The sequence below is a fragment of the Medicago sativa genome, chromosome 8, assembly GCF_051527215.1.
Source record: "Medicago sativa cultivar Bolivia chromosome 8, Bolivia_mono, whole genome shotgun sequence".
NCBI lineage: Eukaryota > Viridiplantae > Streptophyta > Magnoliopsida > Fabales > Fabaceae > Medicago > Medicago sativa.
This window is the reverse complement of record NC_140756.1, coordinates 79,796,480-79,817,345: the sequence shown is the minus strand read 5'-3', so window position 1 is coordinate 79,817,345 and position 20,866 is coordinate 79,796,480. Positions and strand designations below refer to the sequence as shown.

The following is a 20,866-nucleotide window of genomic DNA, read 5'->3' as shown; positions in this document are numbered from 1 at the left end:
TTCATGTCATTATTTTTCATTCTTTGTTGGATAAACTAATTACACAGTATTGAGTTTAACTCGGTTGGTAGGGACATTACATAATATATACATGGATCAGAGTTCGAACTCAAGACACCCCACACTTTTTCCTCAACCATTAGGTTCAAAGTTCGGTTTTGTTAATGCTCGTTAAACTTAAGTTTGTCTGAACAATTCGATATCCATAGAATTTATTAACCATTTGAGTCATCTTGTTCCGTCAGTCTAATATGTCTAATATCAATTTTTATTATTATAAAATGTATTTTTTGTAACAAATGGAAAAGATAAACTTTTCGATTATTTTTAAAGATACATATTAAACATCCTAATTTTTAAAAAAAAAAATCAAAACACTTTCACTATCTTTACACCGACAAAAATAAACCCATTCTTTTTGCCACTTACTACTTTTTTTTTTTTATTACTTTACTTGAGTAACTCTTTATATAGATGTAACGTTTAATAACTCAAAGTAGATATTTAATTTCAAAAATCTCATAATTAAAGAGGATAATATATATATGTGTGTGTGTGTAAAAATGGGTTTTATATCAATATTGCACATCTATTAATAAAAAGTCAGATGAATCAAACCCTCTAAATTTTAGTAAACACGGGCGTTTTTTTCCTTCTTTCAAATACTCCAAATACAAGCGAAACAAATAAGATTTAGACCAGATTGGCTCTTTTTATGGTGCACAAAAAACCACCAAATTAAATGACATGATCATAAGCAGAATTAGAGAGAAAACCATAAACACCGAGACAACTTAGAACAAGGATTCGATTTTACCAAACCAACCACAGTGAAAAAATAAATGGTCAACAAATTTGTTTATTTGAAATTCTGTTGTTCAAAAGTCGTCACGTAATCAAAGACACTTTCATCAGAGCTTCCTCACATAATATTTGTAAGTGAAGAGGGCCCATCCACCTCCAAATGAGTTAACATCTGATAAACATGTTTAACAAATAGCCATCACCTGTATCAAGTTGCCAATCTCAATTATTTGATTCGTTATCATGCAAGAAAGTACTAAACATCAACGGACTACACTCCTCCAACTTATCCTCCTCTCAAGAAAGTACTAAACAACAACGAACAACACTCCTTCAACTTCTCCTCCTCCCAAGAAAGTAATAAACAACAACGCACGACTCCTGGTCCACTGACTAGAAATGACTAGAGAAAGCGATTATTTAGACTTTAACATATTCTAATATATGTGAACATGATGGAACACTGGCTAGAAATTAAATATGATTCTTTTGACTAAATTTTTGTATCTCATGAAAAATAAAAGTAAAGTGCTTGGCACGTTTATTTTTTTTTTTAAGAAAAATAAAAAAATCAATTCAATAAGAATATTAAAATATTTCTTAGTGATAGAGGTACAAAGTACAATTCTCATATATTTAATGATTTTTATGAAGAAAATGGAAATATGCATGCATGAATTGCATCATATTCCTTGAAGAGAACCATAAACAGAAATAAAAAAACAAAATCTTTATCGAATTAGTTGTTGCTATTATGCTCAACCGTAGTGTTGCATCTCATTAGTGGAGGTAACTTTTAACAACCATTTATTTTGTGCTAAACAGAGTTTACTAAGTTTACAGACAAAATTTCTCCCTATGAAATTTTAAAGTAAAACATAATTGAACTTGTCTTATTTTCAAACTTGTGGTTGCCTAGCTTGACTCATCTTTGACCCCAAATGAGTTAAACTCGACAATAGGGCTTATGAATGGATATTCAACGGCATGCAATTAACAACTAAGCATATACTCCCTCTGGTCACATTTATAAGCAAAAATGTACTTTTTAGATTCATTGAATACATAATGTATTTGGTCTCTATATTGACCAAATACATTAAGTATTGAATGAATCTAAAAAGTGTTTTTTTGCTTATAAATATGACCGGAGGGAGTAAGTTTTATGATCTAAAGTGATTATAGAGCCAACCGATGCTGACTTCTATAAAAATAAATTCCCCTTCAAATTGAGAAATAGCGGGGGCACCACAACTGATGCATTCTGGTGATCACGAGCATTGTGAACATTAGGCAAGATGAAATAGAACCTAGAAGAGGTGAAAAAGCAAGAGTTGCAAAAGATTATGGACTCGATTACATGCTCTATACATTAGAGTAAGATCGAACAAACCTCCAAGAAGTTTTTGTCTTCCTTGAATGTATATTTGTGGCCAGAAGCCGTAAATGGTTTGAGTCTAACAAGACCTATCATTTAATGAATTTTCCTCGTTGTTGCTAACCATTAGATTGTAAATGGATTTTAAATGGATTGTAAATACAAGGCTTGTGTTGTATGCGTCAAATATTTTAGACAAGAAGAAATTGTAGATTTCTTCAACACTATCTCTCCCATCACAAGGATTATATATATGTATTAGGGGTAATAATATCCCTTGTTGCTATTCACAACTTAGTGGTACATCAAATATATGTTAAAAGTTAAAAGTACTTTTCTCAAAAATTATGAAATTTGTTTGTGTATCATTAGCGTGTATTTCACTCTCTTACTTAATAACAAATGACCATTTTGAACCATATTTTATCAATTGAATGAAGTTTAATTTACTAAAAGGAGAAAAAAAAAAAAACTAACATGAACATTTGATTTGGTCTGCAAGTGTATTGCCTACCTATCTAGTTTAGTTGTATTAAATGCTGCTTTTGTCATTCACTCATGAACATTTTAGTCTACAAGAATATGTTTTTAAAATTTATATATAATATTTTTTAGATTGACGAAATGACAAATAACTATAAAACTCACACACACAAGTAGAGGGACCGGTGTACGAACCCCGATCACGGCCTCCAGCTTAACAATTTCAGTATTTTTTTTTACCGATTCAGCTAGTATTTGTGGACAAAAAATATGTTTTTAAAATTTGTAATAACTTCAGGATTACTGTATTTTTTTCACATTTGTTTTTAAAAGGAAAATATTTAAAATTTTCAAAACAAACCCATCTATTTTTTACTTTTTTTTTTTCCAATAACAAACAGTAAAGTTCCTCTAAAAAAACAATAGTAAAGGTTTTTTCTTAACAAACACATTCTAAAGTTGAACTGTTTCTTTTTATCAAGCACCGAATAGTACATTTTTCTATTTGTTTTTGTTGAACACTTTGGCACATATCAGTACCAAACAAAAAACCAGGTATTAAAGATTTTTTTCTTTTGGTTACAAATAGTTCCTTTTTCCTTTATAATTAAATAAATTTGTGATAAATTGAGTGTAGAAATTATCTTAATTATCACCATGAATAATGTTAACAACACAATTTTTAACGCACTTTTGTTATTGGTTAAAAATTATGTTGTTAAAACTCATATAATTTGATTTGGTATAGCCGTATAAGCCATGCAAATTTTAACAAATAAAAGAGCGTTAGAAAGTGTGAATGTAAGAGTTTGTTAGTTATTAAGACTCCTCTTATCAGTATCTATACATTGATTTATGAAAGTCACATATTCTTCTACTAAATAAAGAGAAATATTGATCAAACACAAAAATTAGACACATACACTAATAAAATACCATTTCTACTATTTTAATAATTTTTCCTGACATACATATTCCAATGCACAATCTTCTTTTAGTTGATCTTTATGAATTCTATCAAATTTGTATAAAACTCATAATTTGGTGATATCCGTATAAATTTATTTGTAAAACAATGATATATTGATATATTCTAATAACTTCTAACTAACTAGTTAGAATAGAAGTTCAACTAACCGGTTTACTTGTAAAACAAATAACCTCTAATAACTAACTTCTAACCAACTAACAATGATATATCCTAACAACAAAGTACAAACACTAATAAAATACCATTTCTACTTTTTTAATAATTGTTTCTAACATACACACTCCAACAAAGTGTCTTCTTTAAGTTAATATTAATATGAGTTTCATCAAATTTATAAAATAAAACTTATAATTTAGTGAAATCGATATAAATTTAAACAAATTTAAGAAAATATGTTAGAATACGGGTTACTAACACTCCTCAATATATCTCAAAAAAAAAAAAAAAAAAAACAACACTCCTCAATATATATAGACTTGTATTTATAGCGAGACCATATAGTATGGCCGGCCCAGCAACAATGAAATTCAGTCAGACATGTTACATAATTACACAATTACAATGCAGGTTGTGAGTCATCACCCATCATATGCCTATATATCGATGATATACTATATCTATAGGCTTCCTACAAGCTGTATTTGTGTTTTGAATAAAGAAAAGTGGTACAATACTACAATGTACGTAATTTATCTTTTTCTGCTACTATTCATTTATAGGACGAATCATCCAAGGTGGAAGAATGGCACCACATCTTGTTTGTGCTGCTGTTTCTTCATTGCAATTCGCATGTTGGGACCCAGATCTGCATCAACTCAGTAAAAATACTTTGTTTTATGTTATATATATGTTGCATATTCAAATAGGAATTGAACTATATTAAGACATGGTGCTTAAAATGATGACTCTAATCGTGCATGATGCATTATGCATAGCTAAATTTTAAATTAAAATATGCATAGTTATTGAGGTTTGTTACAAGCCACCAAGATTTTGGCATTTGGAATGGATTATAAATAGAGCTAATTAGAGGATGTGTTCAAAGCTAAATCTAATATATTTGAGCATAGGTTCTCATATTGAGAGCATTAAATCTCTTATAGGGGGTACCAACAATTTTTAGGTTGTTTTTACCATGTGACAAATTAATAGCACACTCAAAGCAAAGCGTTTATCTCTTATAGGAGAGAGAATAAAATATTGTAGGTGATGAAAATATCAAAAATACCCTAATGATAGTGCAAATGTAGGAGAATGCAGAAAAATTGAATGTAGTGGCCAGTGAATATAAGAGTATCCAAATCAAAAAAATAGTACACATTAGGTACATAAAGTCAAATATAAATTCATGCAGATGCATATGCACTATACACGGCCAGAGAGGTGGGAACCTTTGAATTCAATTATACATCAAAGAAAATACACTAACCCTGTAGTATTCATGGATTCCAATGGTTGAGTTTCAATTGGAGTCACCTCCACACTATTTTGCAGTTCCTCTTGAGCAAGTTCCTTCTCTTTTTCCTTTATCTGCAGGTTTTCACTCAAATCATTTTGTCATGTACTGTTAGATTATTCCAAATCCAAACACCACATTCGGCATAGTTGTTAAAAACAAAAGCAAGAAAACATCATTACCTTCTTGGCGAGCAAGTTGTTATGTTCTTGGAGGGCCTTATCCTGCATGATATAGAAGAAAAGGGCAAAAAAACTCAACCAAATTATAATGTATGACTATCCAATGTGTGTTTGGTCAATATTAAAAACAATGTTCACATATTATTACATAAAAGTGGAGGAAAAATAGTTCTATCAATTTAATATATTCAACAGAATTTAGAAAACATAAACTATGATTAACCAATGTTCGTCCCTAATTTTACTATAAAACAAGTATGTTTGGTTTTGTTTTGCCAAGAATTGATTCCGTAAAATTGATTCTCACTAAAAGTGAGTTGAAGGTAGAGTGATTTGGGTTTGGATACATTTATATAAAAGTGAGTTCAATTATGAATTTGTGTGTTAGAATCAGTTCTAAAATCAAAGGAAGTAGAATTGCTTTTAGTACCCAAAATTGTGTTAGGAGTCCCACATCGAGTAGATTAAAGTGCTTGGTGTGGTGACTCCCTCTTAATGGACTAGTCATTTGGGTTGAGCTCTCCTCATAGGCTTAAATCCTAACAATTGGTGCTTTCATTGAGAGTTGGACCACAAAAAGGGCTACACGAATTACCAATAGGCGAGTGAAGCGGTCATAAAGGAAATGGCTACAATCGGGTCGATGCCGATAGAGTGAAAGTCGTCGTGGACACCGGCTCTTAAAGGGCGTGACAATGTTAAGAGTCCCACATCGTGTAGATTAAAGTGCTTGATGTGGTATTTAAGTCGTGAGGCTCTTCCACCAAGTTGACTTCTCAAAAAAATGTCAAACATAAGTCGTGAGGCTCTTCCACCAAGTTGACTTCTCAAAAAAATGTCAAACATAATTTTGTAGAGTTATAATTGCTTCTGACACTTATAAAGCTTTTGATGGATCTCAACCATTTGGTAAAGATCGGATAATTTGTATTCTAACTTCGCCTAATCGAGCTAACGAAGTTGAATTATTTTCTAACGAAAAATGCTAAAGTTTCCGACATATATTATCCCGATAACATCAAGAAATTGCATGATTCCTAAATTATAACCACACCCTCCCTTGAATTCCGGCCAAGGAGCAACTTAACTGGACAGCACCTCTTCGTGATCAGCTCGGGATAATTTTCATCGGGATGTATAGCAATACTCTTTTCTAACTTCGCCGAATCGAGCTAATGAAGTTGGATTCCTAGCAGTCAATTTAATCACGCATTTAGGACATCAATGACAATCCGATCTTTATCAAATGGTTCAAAGAAAATCAAGTTTTATTTATATTTATATTTATATTTTACAATTTAAGATACCGAGCTTTAATCAGATTGTATTTATTTTTATATATTCAAGTTTCTCTAGTAGTGTAGGATTTTATATGAAGATCTGACTTCACCAAATTTTAAGCTTGTTATGTTAATTTGATGGTGCCAAAATATGATCCCGTCTGATCACTTTTCGACATTTAAGATCTCTTGACTGCATGCTTTCCCAAATTGATTGCAAAATCCCTAGAAACCATCTACCACATCTTTTGCACCATTTTTTCAAGGGAAAGAGAAAAAATAAACAAATATTGTTCCCTATCGTTTGTATACACATGCATAATTATCTCGATGAAAAAATTTAGCAGAAGAAATTACTCACCTTTTTCTGAAGTTCTGAAATAGATTCATACATAACTTGGTTCTGCGTGAGAATCCAAATTAAGTGAGTATAATTCAATTAAAACATCAAACCACATCACCAAAAGTATTCTCAATGTAGCATAGTTTAACTTTACCTTCCGTGATCTAATTTGTTTGAGAGCTGAATCAAGTTGTTGCTCCAAACTTTGAAGCTCTTTGAGACCTAAACCATCCAAGTCTTCTCCCATAAAATTCCTGAAACAAAGCAGTTGCCATTGCATATTAATTTTATTCCTGAAACAAAATTATCTTTGCTTGTAAAAATATTAATTAGTACCTTTGATTTCTCTGAAGCACTTCCATCCTAGCCTTGAGTTTTGCGTGCTCTAGAACCCAATTTTCCTAACAATGCATGCATGCATGCAGATAATGATATATCAGAGTCCAGTTTCAATTAATCTAATGTAGCACTGTCCAAAGTTACAATCTGTACTCTATTGATCTTGTATTGTGTAAATATAAGCAAAGAGTTTGGATTTGGGAATTTATGAGAATCAATTATGCATTATGTAAATATAAGCAAATTTTCTCTCAAAAAAAAAAAAAAGAAAATTTAGGTGTTACGCGTATGGTGGCACCGTGGTATTGTCTCTTTGGTTAGCGGATTGTGTTGTACAGGTTTACCTTAATATTGCATATTCAACAAACAAAAAAGTAAATGATCAAATACGTCATCGATAGAGAATTGGAATCATATGTTCTTTTCCTCGTCTCTTCAATTAAAATATATAATTAAATATTTTTTTGTCCCATTAAAATTAGCAAATTGATCGACTCATTTTTTTGTTACAATTGATCGACTCATTTAATTGTTTTCAATTCTTAAAATATTTCTCGTAAAAGTCTAAAAACGCTATATTTGTGTTAACATAGACTAAAAATGAATTAAATTTGTTTCCACCACGTAACATGAGTGGTTTACCTATGATACCTCAAGGGATTTGAGAAAGAGATTCAGAAATCAAACTCCGAGTATTAACATAACATAGATAGAATTTGGAGTAAATCAACATTTTGGTCCTAAAATTGAAAGGGTCATCAATCTAGTCTCTAAGATTTTCAAAACATGAATTTAGATCTTTAAATTGAACAATGTCATTCAACTTAGTACTTTTTTCAAATTTAGCACCACGATTTTAAATGTTCGATGTTTGTCATGAGAGAATTACAAGAGACCATTCAAGTTAATATGTTGATCTTTTTTTTTTTTTTTTGATAGATGTTTATTACAAAACGATTTAGGGGGGAGGATGGACGTTTTTTAAATAATTTAAGAGGCTAACTTGCTATTTCATTGACCCAGTTAGATTGGTCTTGTGGTATTGGACTATTTGTTTTAGACCTTGGAGTATGCTTCTCTTAAGATTTCAGGTTCGATTCTTCTTAGTGTCAATTTTGATGGGCTAGTTTGGTTTCTAAAAAAGAACTTGATTTTCTTGACGAAATTGTTTGACACCCTTAAAATTTTGAGGGTTGAAATGGTCATTACTCCTAAAATTTGTATGGACATTAAAATTGAGATATATAACAACAATGAACAAATATCTCTTTATTTAGAACTAGACTCTTTCTTTTGGTTGTTAATATTTTTACTTGGTATTCTATTTTTGGATTGAAAGGACATTCATTGAAGGGTAACCAAAAAAACCAAACCAATTAAGAAAACCAAGCTCAAGGTTCATTGAGATGAGGAGATGAAGACCTACATTTGGTGACTGGTCACTTGTAACAAGCTGCCTTTCCATATACGAACATCTCTCGTATCGTTCAAGAATTTTTTCCATACTGTTAACAAAAAAAAAAAAAAAAAAACAGTGAGCTTATATATTATATACTACTGATTACATGCATGCATCTTCAGGAAACCTAAAATCAGAAAAACTGCACATTTGAAGGAAAATTAGTGTCAAGTGATATACTTGAATTAACTAGGAAAATACATCAACTCGCACTATTACTATATCCGTATTTGATCCTATACTGAAGGGAAGCTTTCATTGTCATGGGGTTTTGTCACTTTATGCAACATTTGTTCCTGGTTTACATGGTGTTCATTTGGAAGAATTTATTCGGTCCTTTCTTCCATAACCATGAACTAAGTTGTTGTTTATTCCATAACCATGAACTAATAGGGTTGGAAGAGAATTAATTAATGTCTCAATAAGAATGAGTTTAGGGTTGTGATTATTGATGCCATGAAAAGGGTGTAAAGAATGAGAAGAAGAAAAAAAGAATGAAAATTAAGAATAATGTTGCTATCTACGTGTGTTGATTTGATTGGAGCAATATTAATGAACAGCTACTATAGCATAAATATTTGATGACATATTTGAGCCATTTGAGTTGTTGCAGCACCCGTTTTCTGATAAAAAAAAATGTTGAGAAGTTACTTCAAACTGACAACTTCCACAGACTAAAATTAGCATGTCAATTATACATCTCCCGTTGACACACTTGATCGGTCAGATTTAAATAAAAAACTGCTCAGCCTTTTTCTTTTTTATTCTGTTAATCTCATAATAATAATAATATATGTCAATTGTTAACTAAATTAATCAAATTTGTTTAAGAATATGTTTTAAAGATTTCAAGGTGGAGAGATCGATCTAGTTTTCTTCTCTTATAGGAGGAAGAGGAATCTAGTGGACAATTGGGAATTACTCATTATCATCAATCAACCACGTCACCAACCAGCAACTTTAAACAAATCAATTCACTGTTTATAAATATTCATCATGGAATTAAAGAGAAAACAGCAGTATAGCCGTAACATATATTATTATTATATACTGATACTAATGCATATATTATTATATATTGTATTTTAGTATATTCAAGTATAGGACAAATTAAAATTGAAGGGAAAATACCGTACAATGGAAGAAAAATTGACAGCACAAATAAAATATTACAGAAAACAGGTATATAGATATAGATGTGTGGCATATCATATAGTAGACAAATTTCAGTAAGATCTAATAATAATATTTACACAGAAATTATGATGTTTGGATTTAGATGCATGATGTACCAGGAGAGAAACCATTATTAAGTTAAGTTGAAAAAATAATCATAATTAAATAAAATAAACTTATATGAGAAAGAAAAAGAATTGAAGAAAGAAAAAGAACGTACCAAGGATCGCTGGAGTATTCAAAAAGCTTTCCTTTAGTAGAGAAAATAATGAGAGCAACATCAGCATCACAAAGCACAGAGATCTCTTGTGCTTTCTTCAACAAACCAGACCTTCTCTTTGAAAAAGTGACTTGTCTATTGATCTTGTTCTCAATCCTCTTCAACTGCACTCTTCCCCTCCCCATTTTTGGTTGGAATTGGAATCAATCACACACACTAGCTATCACAACATGAATTGGAGGAGAGTTAGGTAGGTGCGTTATATATACGTACGTACACTATTTATATAGTATATATAACAAAAGTTTAATTTGAATATATAATTTTTTGTTGTTATGAATGAATGCTGATTTGAAATAATGAAGGGCTTTGAGCACATACACCGCAGCTCCTTGGTTCTTTTTTCGTTTTATATAAAATAGGAAAATATCAGTGGTCAGTATTATAACATATTCCGGAGAAAAAGAGCAAAAAAGGACAAATTATGTAAAACCACTGATAGGATCTCGATGGTGGTTTTGATGAAACCATGGTGGTTTCGTTAAAAGCGTTGTCTCGTTACCATTGGCTTAGACTATGTCCTTTTTGTTTAGGCCCCACTGTTTCTCGTACCATTTCGTTTGTTTCTTTATTTATTTATTTGTGTCATGGAAAGATAAAACATCCCGTAACTTTGTTAAAAGTCTGTTCAATGTTTTTACCAAACAAAAAAGTTTCTTCAACTACTTTTTCTAATTATAAAGTTTGTAACGTAGTAGTCTCTACAAATTTATCAATAATTTATAATTTTATTTTATTTTATTTTAAATTAAATTAAAAGGTGGGACTCTGAATCTAGTCCAAATGTGGTCTTACTATTTTAGTAAATTGAAATCAAATACTATTTTATTTTCTTTATTCATTTCTACTAGCATTCTCCTTGTTAGGGTCTTGCTAACCATTGTTTCCAAATGCATTGGTTAAAGACTCCATAAATAGAAGTTTTGTCTTAAAAAATATAAAGTTGTTACATTTGATCAAGTAATAATCAAACTCTTTTTTATTCAAAAATTTCTTGTTTTAGTTGTTTAACCATTGCCACCGGGACTCCTTATTATTATTATTATTATTATTATTATTATTATTATTATTATTATTATTATTATTATTATTATTATTATTATTATTATTATTATTATTATTATTATTATTATTATTATTATTATTATTACTACTACTACTACTATCGAAAAGACGGACACTCTTTTAATTGAGTTAACGTTTGAAAATTATGAACGGTGTTTTTTTTATGAAATTTTGATTTTGATTAAAACCTAAAGTATAAATATTTGTTGCTTTCAAATTATAACAAATCATAGTAACCATGACTATCTATTTCGATGACACAAACAACAATCTTTTTTATAAAAAAAATTGTTTAAATGTATAATTGAAATGATGAAAAAGTAAGTATAGATATACTAATCTAGTTTTTTTTTACATATATACTCATCTAATTTGTTACTCATATCGCGTTTGTTACATGTTTATTTTAATATTTGAATTTACACTTATCTAATGTTATATGTGTTGTTTGTATTAAAAATTGAAGATAATTTTGAAAAGAGAAAAAATCAGCCCAAAAGAGTCAAAACATGTTATTTTCTTTATATATAGTATAATTTTTTTTTACTTTATACGTTAAAACGAATAAAGAATATTGTATAACTCTTAGAAATTTTTAATTGTATATTACATCTGCCCTTATTTAAAGACTTTTTGCAAGATTTTCTTGTCCCTTTTTATAGGACTATTTTCAAAATTTAAGATACATTGATTAATTTTTGTATAAAAATATATACCCTAATAATTTTTTATTTGAATAAGCTGAATTAACCCAGCTTAATATTTTTGTATAAAAATATATACCCTAATAATTTTTTATTTGAATAAGCTGAATTAACCCAGCTTAACCCAGCTAAATTGGCACCGAAGAGAATCGAACTTGAGATTTCGAGGACAAGCACACTCCCAAATCCGAAGCCAATACCACTATGCCAACTTAAGTGGGTTTTTATATCCTAATAAAATTGGTAGAATAAAAAGATCAACAATTTCTATTTCTTAATAATTGAAAGATAATTTTGAAAAGAGAATGCATATTATTTACAAATTTAATGCAAAAACTTTAATTTTTTTAATCTTTCTATGTTTGCTAAAAGAGTCTTATATTTACGGACGCAAATATTACTAATAGATAACATGATCTTTTATCTTTGAGAGAACAATACAGCTGATAAAGACATTGTGATATTCAAAGAATGGAGTTCAAACTCCAAATTCATCACTTATTCATTTTAATTAAGAGTTGAATTTCTAAAAACTAAAATACTTCAAAATAATTATAAAAAAAAGGAAATGTTAACTTGTGTCCTTAAGACACAAGTTTAGAAGCCAATTGTAGAAACTATGTTTTGGAAATTGTGCTTTCAATGCTTTGAAAGTTTAAAAACTTGTTTTTTCAATACAAAACTTATGATTTATTTCTTTTTTTAGATACTTAACTTGTGTACTAAGGGCATAAGTTAACATGACCCAAGAAAAAAAAACATGGTTTTTTGGCCATGTGGTCAATTTGATCCGTAAGTGCATATATATAATAGCCGACGCCTGACAGTCTCTTAAATAATTCTATGTACCTAGATGAATATGGTGGACAACATGTGGTGGTAATTATTTAGGCCAATTTGGAACGTGTTGTTAAGGAGGATGGGTTGGTAATAGTTCTTTTAAAAGAATAAATATTAGAGAGTGTTGGTATTTAATAGCTTTAAATGTTTATTTTCAAATTCTTCGATTTTTTTATATGGTGCGTTTGTTTCACTTTATATTTATAGATTTCTGAAAAATAAAATAATAGAAATACACATTCATATTTTTTTTTTTGTGGTGGCTGATCTTCGAACCCCGGACCTTGCATATTTTATGCATTGTCCATACCAACTGAGCTAAGCTCACGAGGACATACATTCATATGTTTGTTACAAGTCTACTAAATTTTATTCCCGGGTATAAAATGTTTATGGGAATAGAAAAAATTTCCCAAAGAAAATGATGGAAATAAAGTTCCCGTGAAGATGGAAATAAATTCATGTGTTAACTACCTATTATAATCTCTATTTTAAGGTTCTTAGGAATAACATAATGTTAACCAAATTAAACATATATTTTTTAAATACCTTGGAATAAAATTCACATCATTATATTCCAAGGAATGTTATTCCTAGAAATAAATTTAGCAAACTTGAAACAAACACACCTTAGAGCATCCATAATGGTAGTTCCCTAACAAGGATTCCTTAAATGGACCCCACGTGACACATCACTTATTTATAATTTTTTTAGTAAAAGTACATATTAAGGACTCAATAACTCCAATGACAATACACTAATAAGGACTCCAATGAAAAGTACTTAAATATGTCCCACTATCTTCACATATTAAACAAAAATAATTTATCTATTTCTCATTTTTACAAGTAGGACCAAGTAGTACACATTTTATTACTCCTTTATGCAAGTGGGACCAAGTAGTACACATTTTATTACTTTTTTAAATGTGGGACCCATTAGTTACTCAAGAGAGAGAGGGTCCTTATATAGTTGCTCGTTCCCTAACGGGGACTCATTTTTTCTTCCTCCAATGGAGAGTCCTTAACGGGGAGTGGTCCTTGTTAAGTAAGGACCCCTCATTGGAGATGCTCTTAGAGCATCTCCAATGGGGGGTCCTTACTTAACAAGGACCACTCCCCGTTAAGGACCCTCCATTGGAGGAAGAAAAATCGAGTCCCCGTTAAGGAACAGACAACTATATAAGGACCCTCTCTCTCTTGAGTAACTAACGGGTCCCACGTTTAAAAAAATAATAAAATGTGTACCACTTGGTCCCACTTGCATAAAGAAGTAATAAAATGTGTACTACTTGGTCCCACTTGTAAAAATGAGTAATAGATAAATTATTTTTGTTTAATATGTAAAGATAGTGGGACATATTTAAGTACTTTTCATTGGAGTCCTTATTAGTGTATTGCCATTGGAGTCATTGAGTCCTTAATAGGTACTTTTATTAAAAAATTATAAATAAGTGATGTGTCATGTGGGGTCCATTTAAGAAGTCCTTGTTAGGGAACTACCATTGTGGATGCTCTTAGGTTTTATTCTTTTTTACTAGAGTGTTGGTATCTAATAGTTTTAAATGTTTAAAACATTGACACTATTTGGTGCGCTAGTGATATGATAACACTTATTCTATCATGTATTTGATGCACGAATGATAACAAATAGAATAACAGTTTTACTATTTTTTTAGGTTTAAATACGTACCATTTTTTGTTTTTAAGCAATAGTGATACATAGTAGAAAATGACATCTTCAATCTTGTCCACAACACCTTTGCAATTGGCTATCTTCACGCACTATCTTTGAAACTGTCATTGCTTTCGTTCTCAAAGTTGACCTCTTGACAGGGGCGGACCCAGACTTTTGATATTGGTGTGGCTAAAGTTTCAAAGAGACTATATATATTAATAAAGTAAAAGTTTAAAATGATAAGCACTACAACAAAATGGCTTAGGCTTGTTTGTTTAGAACATGTGTTTCAAGATTGATTCCCTGGAACCTAGTTTTATGAATGATTTACTTTTTTTATGCTAATAATTTAGGGAAAAAATGTTAAAAACTGAAGCGCGAAGAGTTGAACCGAAGACACGACTTTAGTTAAGGCTACATCTAGCGCTACGCATTGCATGGAAATGTGATATATTGACAACACATATTGTACATATTTAATTGTTTGGGCATAGTATAATAAAAAAAGAGGTAATAATATGTTGTGGCTATAGCCACACCCAACCATACGGTGGGTCCCCCCCTGCCTCTTGACCATCTTTAAATAACTAAGACTCATTAGCTTCTTGACCTCTTTGACCATCTTTTTGCTGTAATGCATTATCCAGCAAAGAGACTACTAGAAAAATCAATTTTAGAGAGGGTAGAAATCCGTCACTAAACTACCATAATTCCCTCACTAACGAATTTAGTGAGGGATTTAGTGACGACCGGTAATCCCTTAAGAATATTGGCCTTGCTAAATTTTTGTGAGGGATTTTGGTTTCCGTCCCTAATTGACACGGATAAAATCCCTCACTAATCATATAAATCCGTCACTATATATGCACCAGAAAACTTTGGCAAATCCGTCAGTAATCAGTGAGGGATTCTTGTTCCCTCTCTAATAGTGAGGGACTATTCCATAGTTGTTTACCAATATTTCCGTCTCTAATTAATGACGGATTGCTATTCCCTCTCAAATTGTGAAGGCATATTTCATCACTAATTGTGATGAAACTAAATTCCCTCACTAATTCAAACAGAAATTTAATGACAAATCTCAAACCAGATTTCATTAATTAATTATATTAGTATTGTAAATATATTTACTATATTAAACTTGTTGAAAATTATAAATATACAATAAAAAACAATTGATAAATTGTCTTCATACCCATCACCATAAAAGTCATGAGGAAACTTAATAAGTTTACAACCATTGTTCAACTCTCAAAATACATGAGTCATAAGGAAACTCTCAAAATAAGTTTCATAAGAAACGCATAAACATTTTTAATGGTACTAGAAGTAGCACATTAACTAAGTTTGCAACCAAGCTATCAAAATAACCATATGTTATACATACTATATATCTATATATCAAGTAGATGGAGGTAGAGGTGGGTGTAGATGACCTTGAGAAATCATTTCCATCAATTTAGTCATTTGCTCCCGCGATGCACGAATCAACTTCTCATGAGCCTTCAATTTCTCTTTAAGTGATGTGTTTTCAGCCCTCATTTGTTCAAATTCAGAATGTAAGATGCCATCAGATATGGAAGATCTAAATGGCTTATATTTCCCAGCTTCCGGGCCCAAACCATATATACGACCCTTCTTATTTACTCCTCCAACAACATCTAAGAAGATAATGTTGTCACTTTCATGTCTAGAAACATCATCCCCTAGTGCCTCCTCATGTGAATCCCTCTCAATAATCCTTTTTTCAAACTCATCCTGCAAAATAATAATATTTTACTAACAAGTAATAATTTCATACTTCATTCAGTCAACAAAAACAAACTAACATTCTGATATATCTTCTTGTCAAGACAATTCATTATTTTTCCCACAAGCAACATTATTATACTGTGTTCACTGCTTGCCTATATTACAAAAACTGAAGCATCAAGTGGAGTTAGGATTGGTATGGAATAAAAAAAAAAAGAATTGAAATGTCAGTGCTCAGTCTAAGTCATAGGTACATTTATATTATTTCTTAATATCTTTTAAGCTAATTGATTAAACATACACTTGCAGACTGCTACATATGTGCTTAACATTTAGCATCAGTGTAGAACCTCCATAAAAATAACATCAGTGTATAACTAGTTCCCAACAACTAGCATAAATGAACAATTATTTCAGTGCAGATCTATTAAAACAATTAGAAATAGCATCAGTTCTTAACAATAGACTAAATACTAAATATTCATCAAGTTCAATAAGGTCATGAAGTATTAACTTACAGCAATATCCTTTGATTTTGAGGATATTTTATCTAGAGATAGTTTATCACACACAACTTCAAGATAAGAAAGAAAGTTATCTAGCTCCTGAAATTCAAGAACTGTGGTATAGTCCTATCGAAACAAGTAAAGAATGAATTTGGAATGGTACAATAAAGACAACAAAATAAGAGGATATTCGCATGTAATGAGGAAATTAAACAAAAACAGCAACATACCCATTTCTTCTTGAACATGCCAATCTTGAGACACTTTGATTTGGGAACGCCATCTACAACCTTGTAGCCATATACTTTGGGCATATTAGGAAGGTCATCAACAAACATCTTCAGCTTGGATGCATTTATATGTTTCACTGTAGCTGATGATGATGATGTTGATAAGGTAACAAAACATAGTAAATAAGCTAAAAGAGTGAGTAGCTTCAAGAGCAATGTTTTCTCCATCGCTACCTTGTTGGAAGGTGGATTTGAGATAGACTAATATAAAGAGAGGAAAAGGAGAATGTTGTAGTGAGAACTCTCCTTACAGCAACATCCTTTTATGTGTGTTTGTTGTTGTATGAGATGTGGAAGGATTTGTTGCTTGCCCAACAATAGAGTGTGATGGAGTAGTGGCAGCCATACCTCTCCCAGATGAGTGTGGTACCCCCAACTCTCCTACCTCTACTGATACCTATACCAGTACCTCTTCCTCCACCCGTCATAGTAACATTTCATGCCATCTATATATACATATAAAAAAACATATATTTGATTAACACATCAAAATCTGGACATATCTAAAACATATAACACAGATGTCAGAAGAAAGTTCAATGGTTATTTGTAAGAAAAGCTTCTTATCATGTCGGTATGAGTACTTCTTATCCTACCAAATGCAAAAACAGAAAACTACCAAGGGAACAAACATAAAAGGCTGGGACAGCAGGCCAAACTACAATTACAAAGCAGCTGCGCAGGTACCTCAGCACAGAAGAACAGCAGAAGGTGCTGTTAAGGTCAGATAGAATCCACCAAAAGCAACAGAACAGCCAAAAACCAGCAGCTTGTTTGCACCAAAAAAAACTCCCATGCCCCATCAAAAAGTGGGCATATATCAAAAGTTGCATACACCAAAAAAAAACAGATTAGTTCATTCTCTAAAAGAGCACAGTGACCTACTTAAAGTGGCTATATCAAAAGTTGTTGATTTTTTAGGGAAATAACAGGTGTACATACAAAACATAACTCATTTCATCAAGAGGTGGAAGTTGGAAAATGTACACTAATCAATACTGATGCTGCTCTCGATATTCTTCTTTGTCAAAATATATATTATTTGGTTTTTCACTTGTGTTTGTCTAAAAATGAATAGCAAGTAATCTTTGTCAATGATATTTACAAAGAAGTTACATGGAAGGGTTATAGAAAATTCAAAGGAAGTTTCTGACTCTGCAAAGCCAAAAAAAAGCAAGAGGGTCAGTGCTAATAATAACTAATCCATAAAGATTACTAGCTAATTAGTCAACACAATAGAAAACGAGTTGTGTTATTCAAATATACAAAAACTGAAGCAGTTTTCATACATAATGTACAATACATACATTTTTATGCGCTGTATGTTCTGTTTTGAGTGTAAATAAATTCAAATAAATATCAAAATGCTATCAAAGTTAAAGCAACAAGTCGTATCTTTATAACTAAGTTTAAAGTCATAAAAGCTTAACCAAGTACAAATTTGACGATTTCTTAAAATTAAATGACCTATATCAGGGACAACACCCTGCTCTAAATTGTATCAACACCATATCACATATCAACAAAATTCGAACCCAAAATCCAAGTGTCACTTCAAGTAAGGCCATGATGAAAATCACAGTTAATATATATAAATTAAAACAACATCAGTATCACAAACATCAATTTCACTGAAGAAAAAAACTCTGAAAAAAATAAAAATAAAATAAAAATAAATAACAAATAAATTCTGAGATTGAGAGAGTGGTTACCGTGATTCTGAGATTCACTGAAGATTTGAGAAAGGATTTCGGGAGAAGGAAGAAGATTCACTTTTGGGAGTGAGATTCAGTGAAGATCTGTATTGTGAGAGCATGAGCACAGTGAGGAGAAATTCAACATCAAATTCAGAAGAATCTACAAATTAAACACATAAATTAGTAAAGATGAGAATGGGAAGAAATTTAAAATTGAAACCTTGACAAAAGAATCTGAAACTAACCGATTTTGGGACTGAGAAGAGCTTTTGCGATTTCGTGAAGATGAATGCGATTCCGTGAAGATGACAGCGATTCCGTGAAGGTGTGTGCGATTCTGAGAAGAAGAGAGCTTGCGATTAGTTTTTGAGAAGAGCTTGCTGTTTGGGATCGATAGATTTGGTTCAGATTTGGAACTTTGGAGCGATTCATTTTTGGATTGAGAAGAGCTTTGGTTTAGATTTGACGTGAATTGGGAAATTTTTTTATCTGAAGAGTGGTTGAGTGTTTGGGAAATTTTTTTGGTTAATTTAGGGTTTGTGAATATTGAGTTCTTGGGTTTGAGTATGAAATTTTGTTGGATAATTATTTTAGGGTGTTTGTGAGCCAAAAAAAAAAAAAAGAGGGGGGATATTTTAGTAGAGAGGAGGGAAAAACCAAAACGTGAAAAGAATTGAGGGGGAAATAATTCAGTTTTGATAGTAGTGAGGGTTTTAGTGAGGGATGCCTTGGATAGAGTTATGTAAGTGATATTAGTGAGGGTTTTAGTGAGGGATCCATTAGAGAGGGATAAAGTCCATGCCAAATTCCGTCACAAACATACAGTTAAAGAATTTAGTGAGGGATTTAGTCACGGAATTTTTGTGACGGAATTTTTGTGACGGGTATTTAAACATTTCCGTTACTAATGCTTGGCAACTCATGTTTTGTGGAAAATACAAAAATCCGTCCCTAAATCCGTCCCTATTAGTGAGGGATTGTCTTCCCTCCCTAAAATCCGTCTCTAAATCGCGTTTTTCTAGTAGTGGATGGTGACGATTGATGACTATGGTGACAGTGAAGAGAGAGGCTGAGAGTGTAAGATATGGAAGGAGAAAAGAGAGAATGTGACAAGTGAGTGTCATCTAAAAGACTGAGATTTTGACTGTGTGTGTGAAATGCTTTAGGATTTTGGTTTTTATTTATATAAAAGGGGCAATAAATTGACTTTCTACGTTCGGAGCGGGTTTAGGTATGGGTTTTGGGTGGGTACTTATATCCCCGTTACCCATTCCGTACTCGTGTTTTGAAATCGGAGAAACCCAAACTCAAATCCAGTCAAAGCGGATAAAACCCGTCAAATTGAGTTTGGTTCAGGCGGGTATCCACAAGTATGAGTTTTGTTGTCATGCCTAGCAACACCATTACAAAATAATCACCAAAGTTCTTGTTAATCACCTTAGCCCCCTCATTGACAACATTATTGACCCCTACGAAAGAAGTTTTATGCTTGGAATATATGAGTACTTTTGATAATGCTATTATTTTTTTCATGAATTGTTCATGCCACAAGGAAGTCCAAGAAGAAGAAATGGATGTTGCTTTCAAACTTGATCTAGAGAATGCTTTCGACAACGCCAAGCGGACTTTCTCAAAGATTGTCTCAATGACTTTGGCTTTCACTTCATCAGCCCATTAAGCTTGTCATGCACGATGTTACTTCCTCTTTTTCCATCCTCTGGATTAGTAACACGATACCCATCCTTGAGGGATTTTACATGCATTATCTATATTATAATATCTTTCAATCCAACAATCAATTTCATAATATAGTTATCCACTAAAGAGTTATTGATGTGTCATTAAGTTTGACACTATGATGTCAATTGATTTTAGAATAGGGTTAATATGGTATCACATGATTGTCTCTTATTGGATAAATATTAACATAAAATTCCATCATAATGTCTTTGATATATAATTTTATTTTTGAGAGGGGGCTTATGGTTCCACATCCTCTCATGTGGATTTCCTGAACAAAGTTGGCATACTCCCAAGTATCAGTGACCTTTTCTCAATCTGGAAGTATCTCATCTCTTTAGTTTTGAACCTTGCATGATCATAATTATGTGGTCCTCTGAAAGAATTGGCAGGAGTGGTTTCTCTTTCTTTGAAGCCTCCGCT

General features: G+C 31.5%; 2 protein-coding genes across 6 annotated transcripts; both read right to left on the bottom strand.

The window, feature by feature from the left end:
• Positions 1–4,117: 4,117 nt before the first annotated feature.
• Positions 4,118–10,490, bottom strand: LOC146902007 (agamous-like MADS-box protein AGL8). Its single transcript, XM_085731243.1, has 8 exons — positions 10,112–10,490; positions 8,683–8,761; positions 7,254–7,318; positions 7,072–7,171; positions 6,936–6,977; positions 5,295–5,336; positions 5,086–5,186; positions 4,118–4,461 (listed from the first exon to the last, which is right to left on the bottom strand). Exons 1-8 carry the CDS (start codon positions 10,294–10,296, stop codon positions 4,362–4,364), a joined length of 714 nt encoding a protein of 237 aa, XP_085587369.1. The 5' UTR covers positions 10,297–10,490; the 3' UTR covers positions 4,118–4,361.
• Positions 10,491–15,618: 5,128 nt separating this feature from the next.
• Positions 15,619–19,667, bottom strand: LOC146902006 (uncharacterized). 5 transcript variants are annotated; one of them, XM_085731248.1, is made up of 6 exons: positions 18,949–19,667; positions 17,694–18,863; positions 17,181–17,452; positions 16,947–17,089; positions 16,729–16,842; positions 15,619–16,216 (listed from the first exon to the last, which is right to left on the bottom strand). In XM_085731248.1, exons 4-6 carry the CDS (start codon positions 17,052–17,054, stop codon positions 15,860–15,862), a joined length of 579 nt encoding a protein of 192 aa, XP_085587374.1. In that variant the 5' UTR covers positions 17,055–17,089; positions 17,181–17,452; positions 17,694–18,863; positions 18,949–19,667; the 3' UTR covers positions 15,619–15,859. The 5 variants fall into 5 exon arrangements, with proteins under 5 accessions (XP_085587374.1, XP_085587371.1, XP_085587370.1 ...); XM_085731245.1 differs by having other exon boundaries at positions 16,947–17,452; positions 17,694–18,161; positions 18,719–18,805; positions 18,949–19,306; XM_085731244.1 differs by having other exon boundaries at positions 16,947–17,452; positions 17,694–18,161; positions 18,719–18,863; positions 18,949–19,251.
• Positions 19,668–20,866: the final 1,199 nt, after the last annotated feature.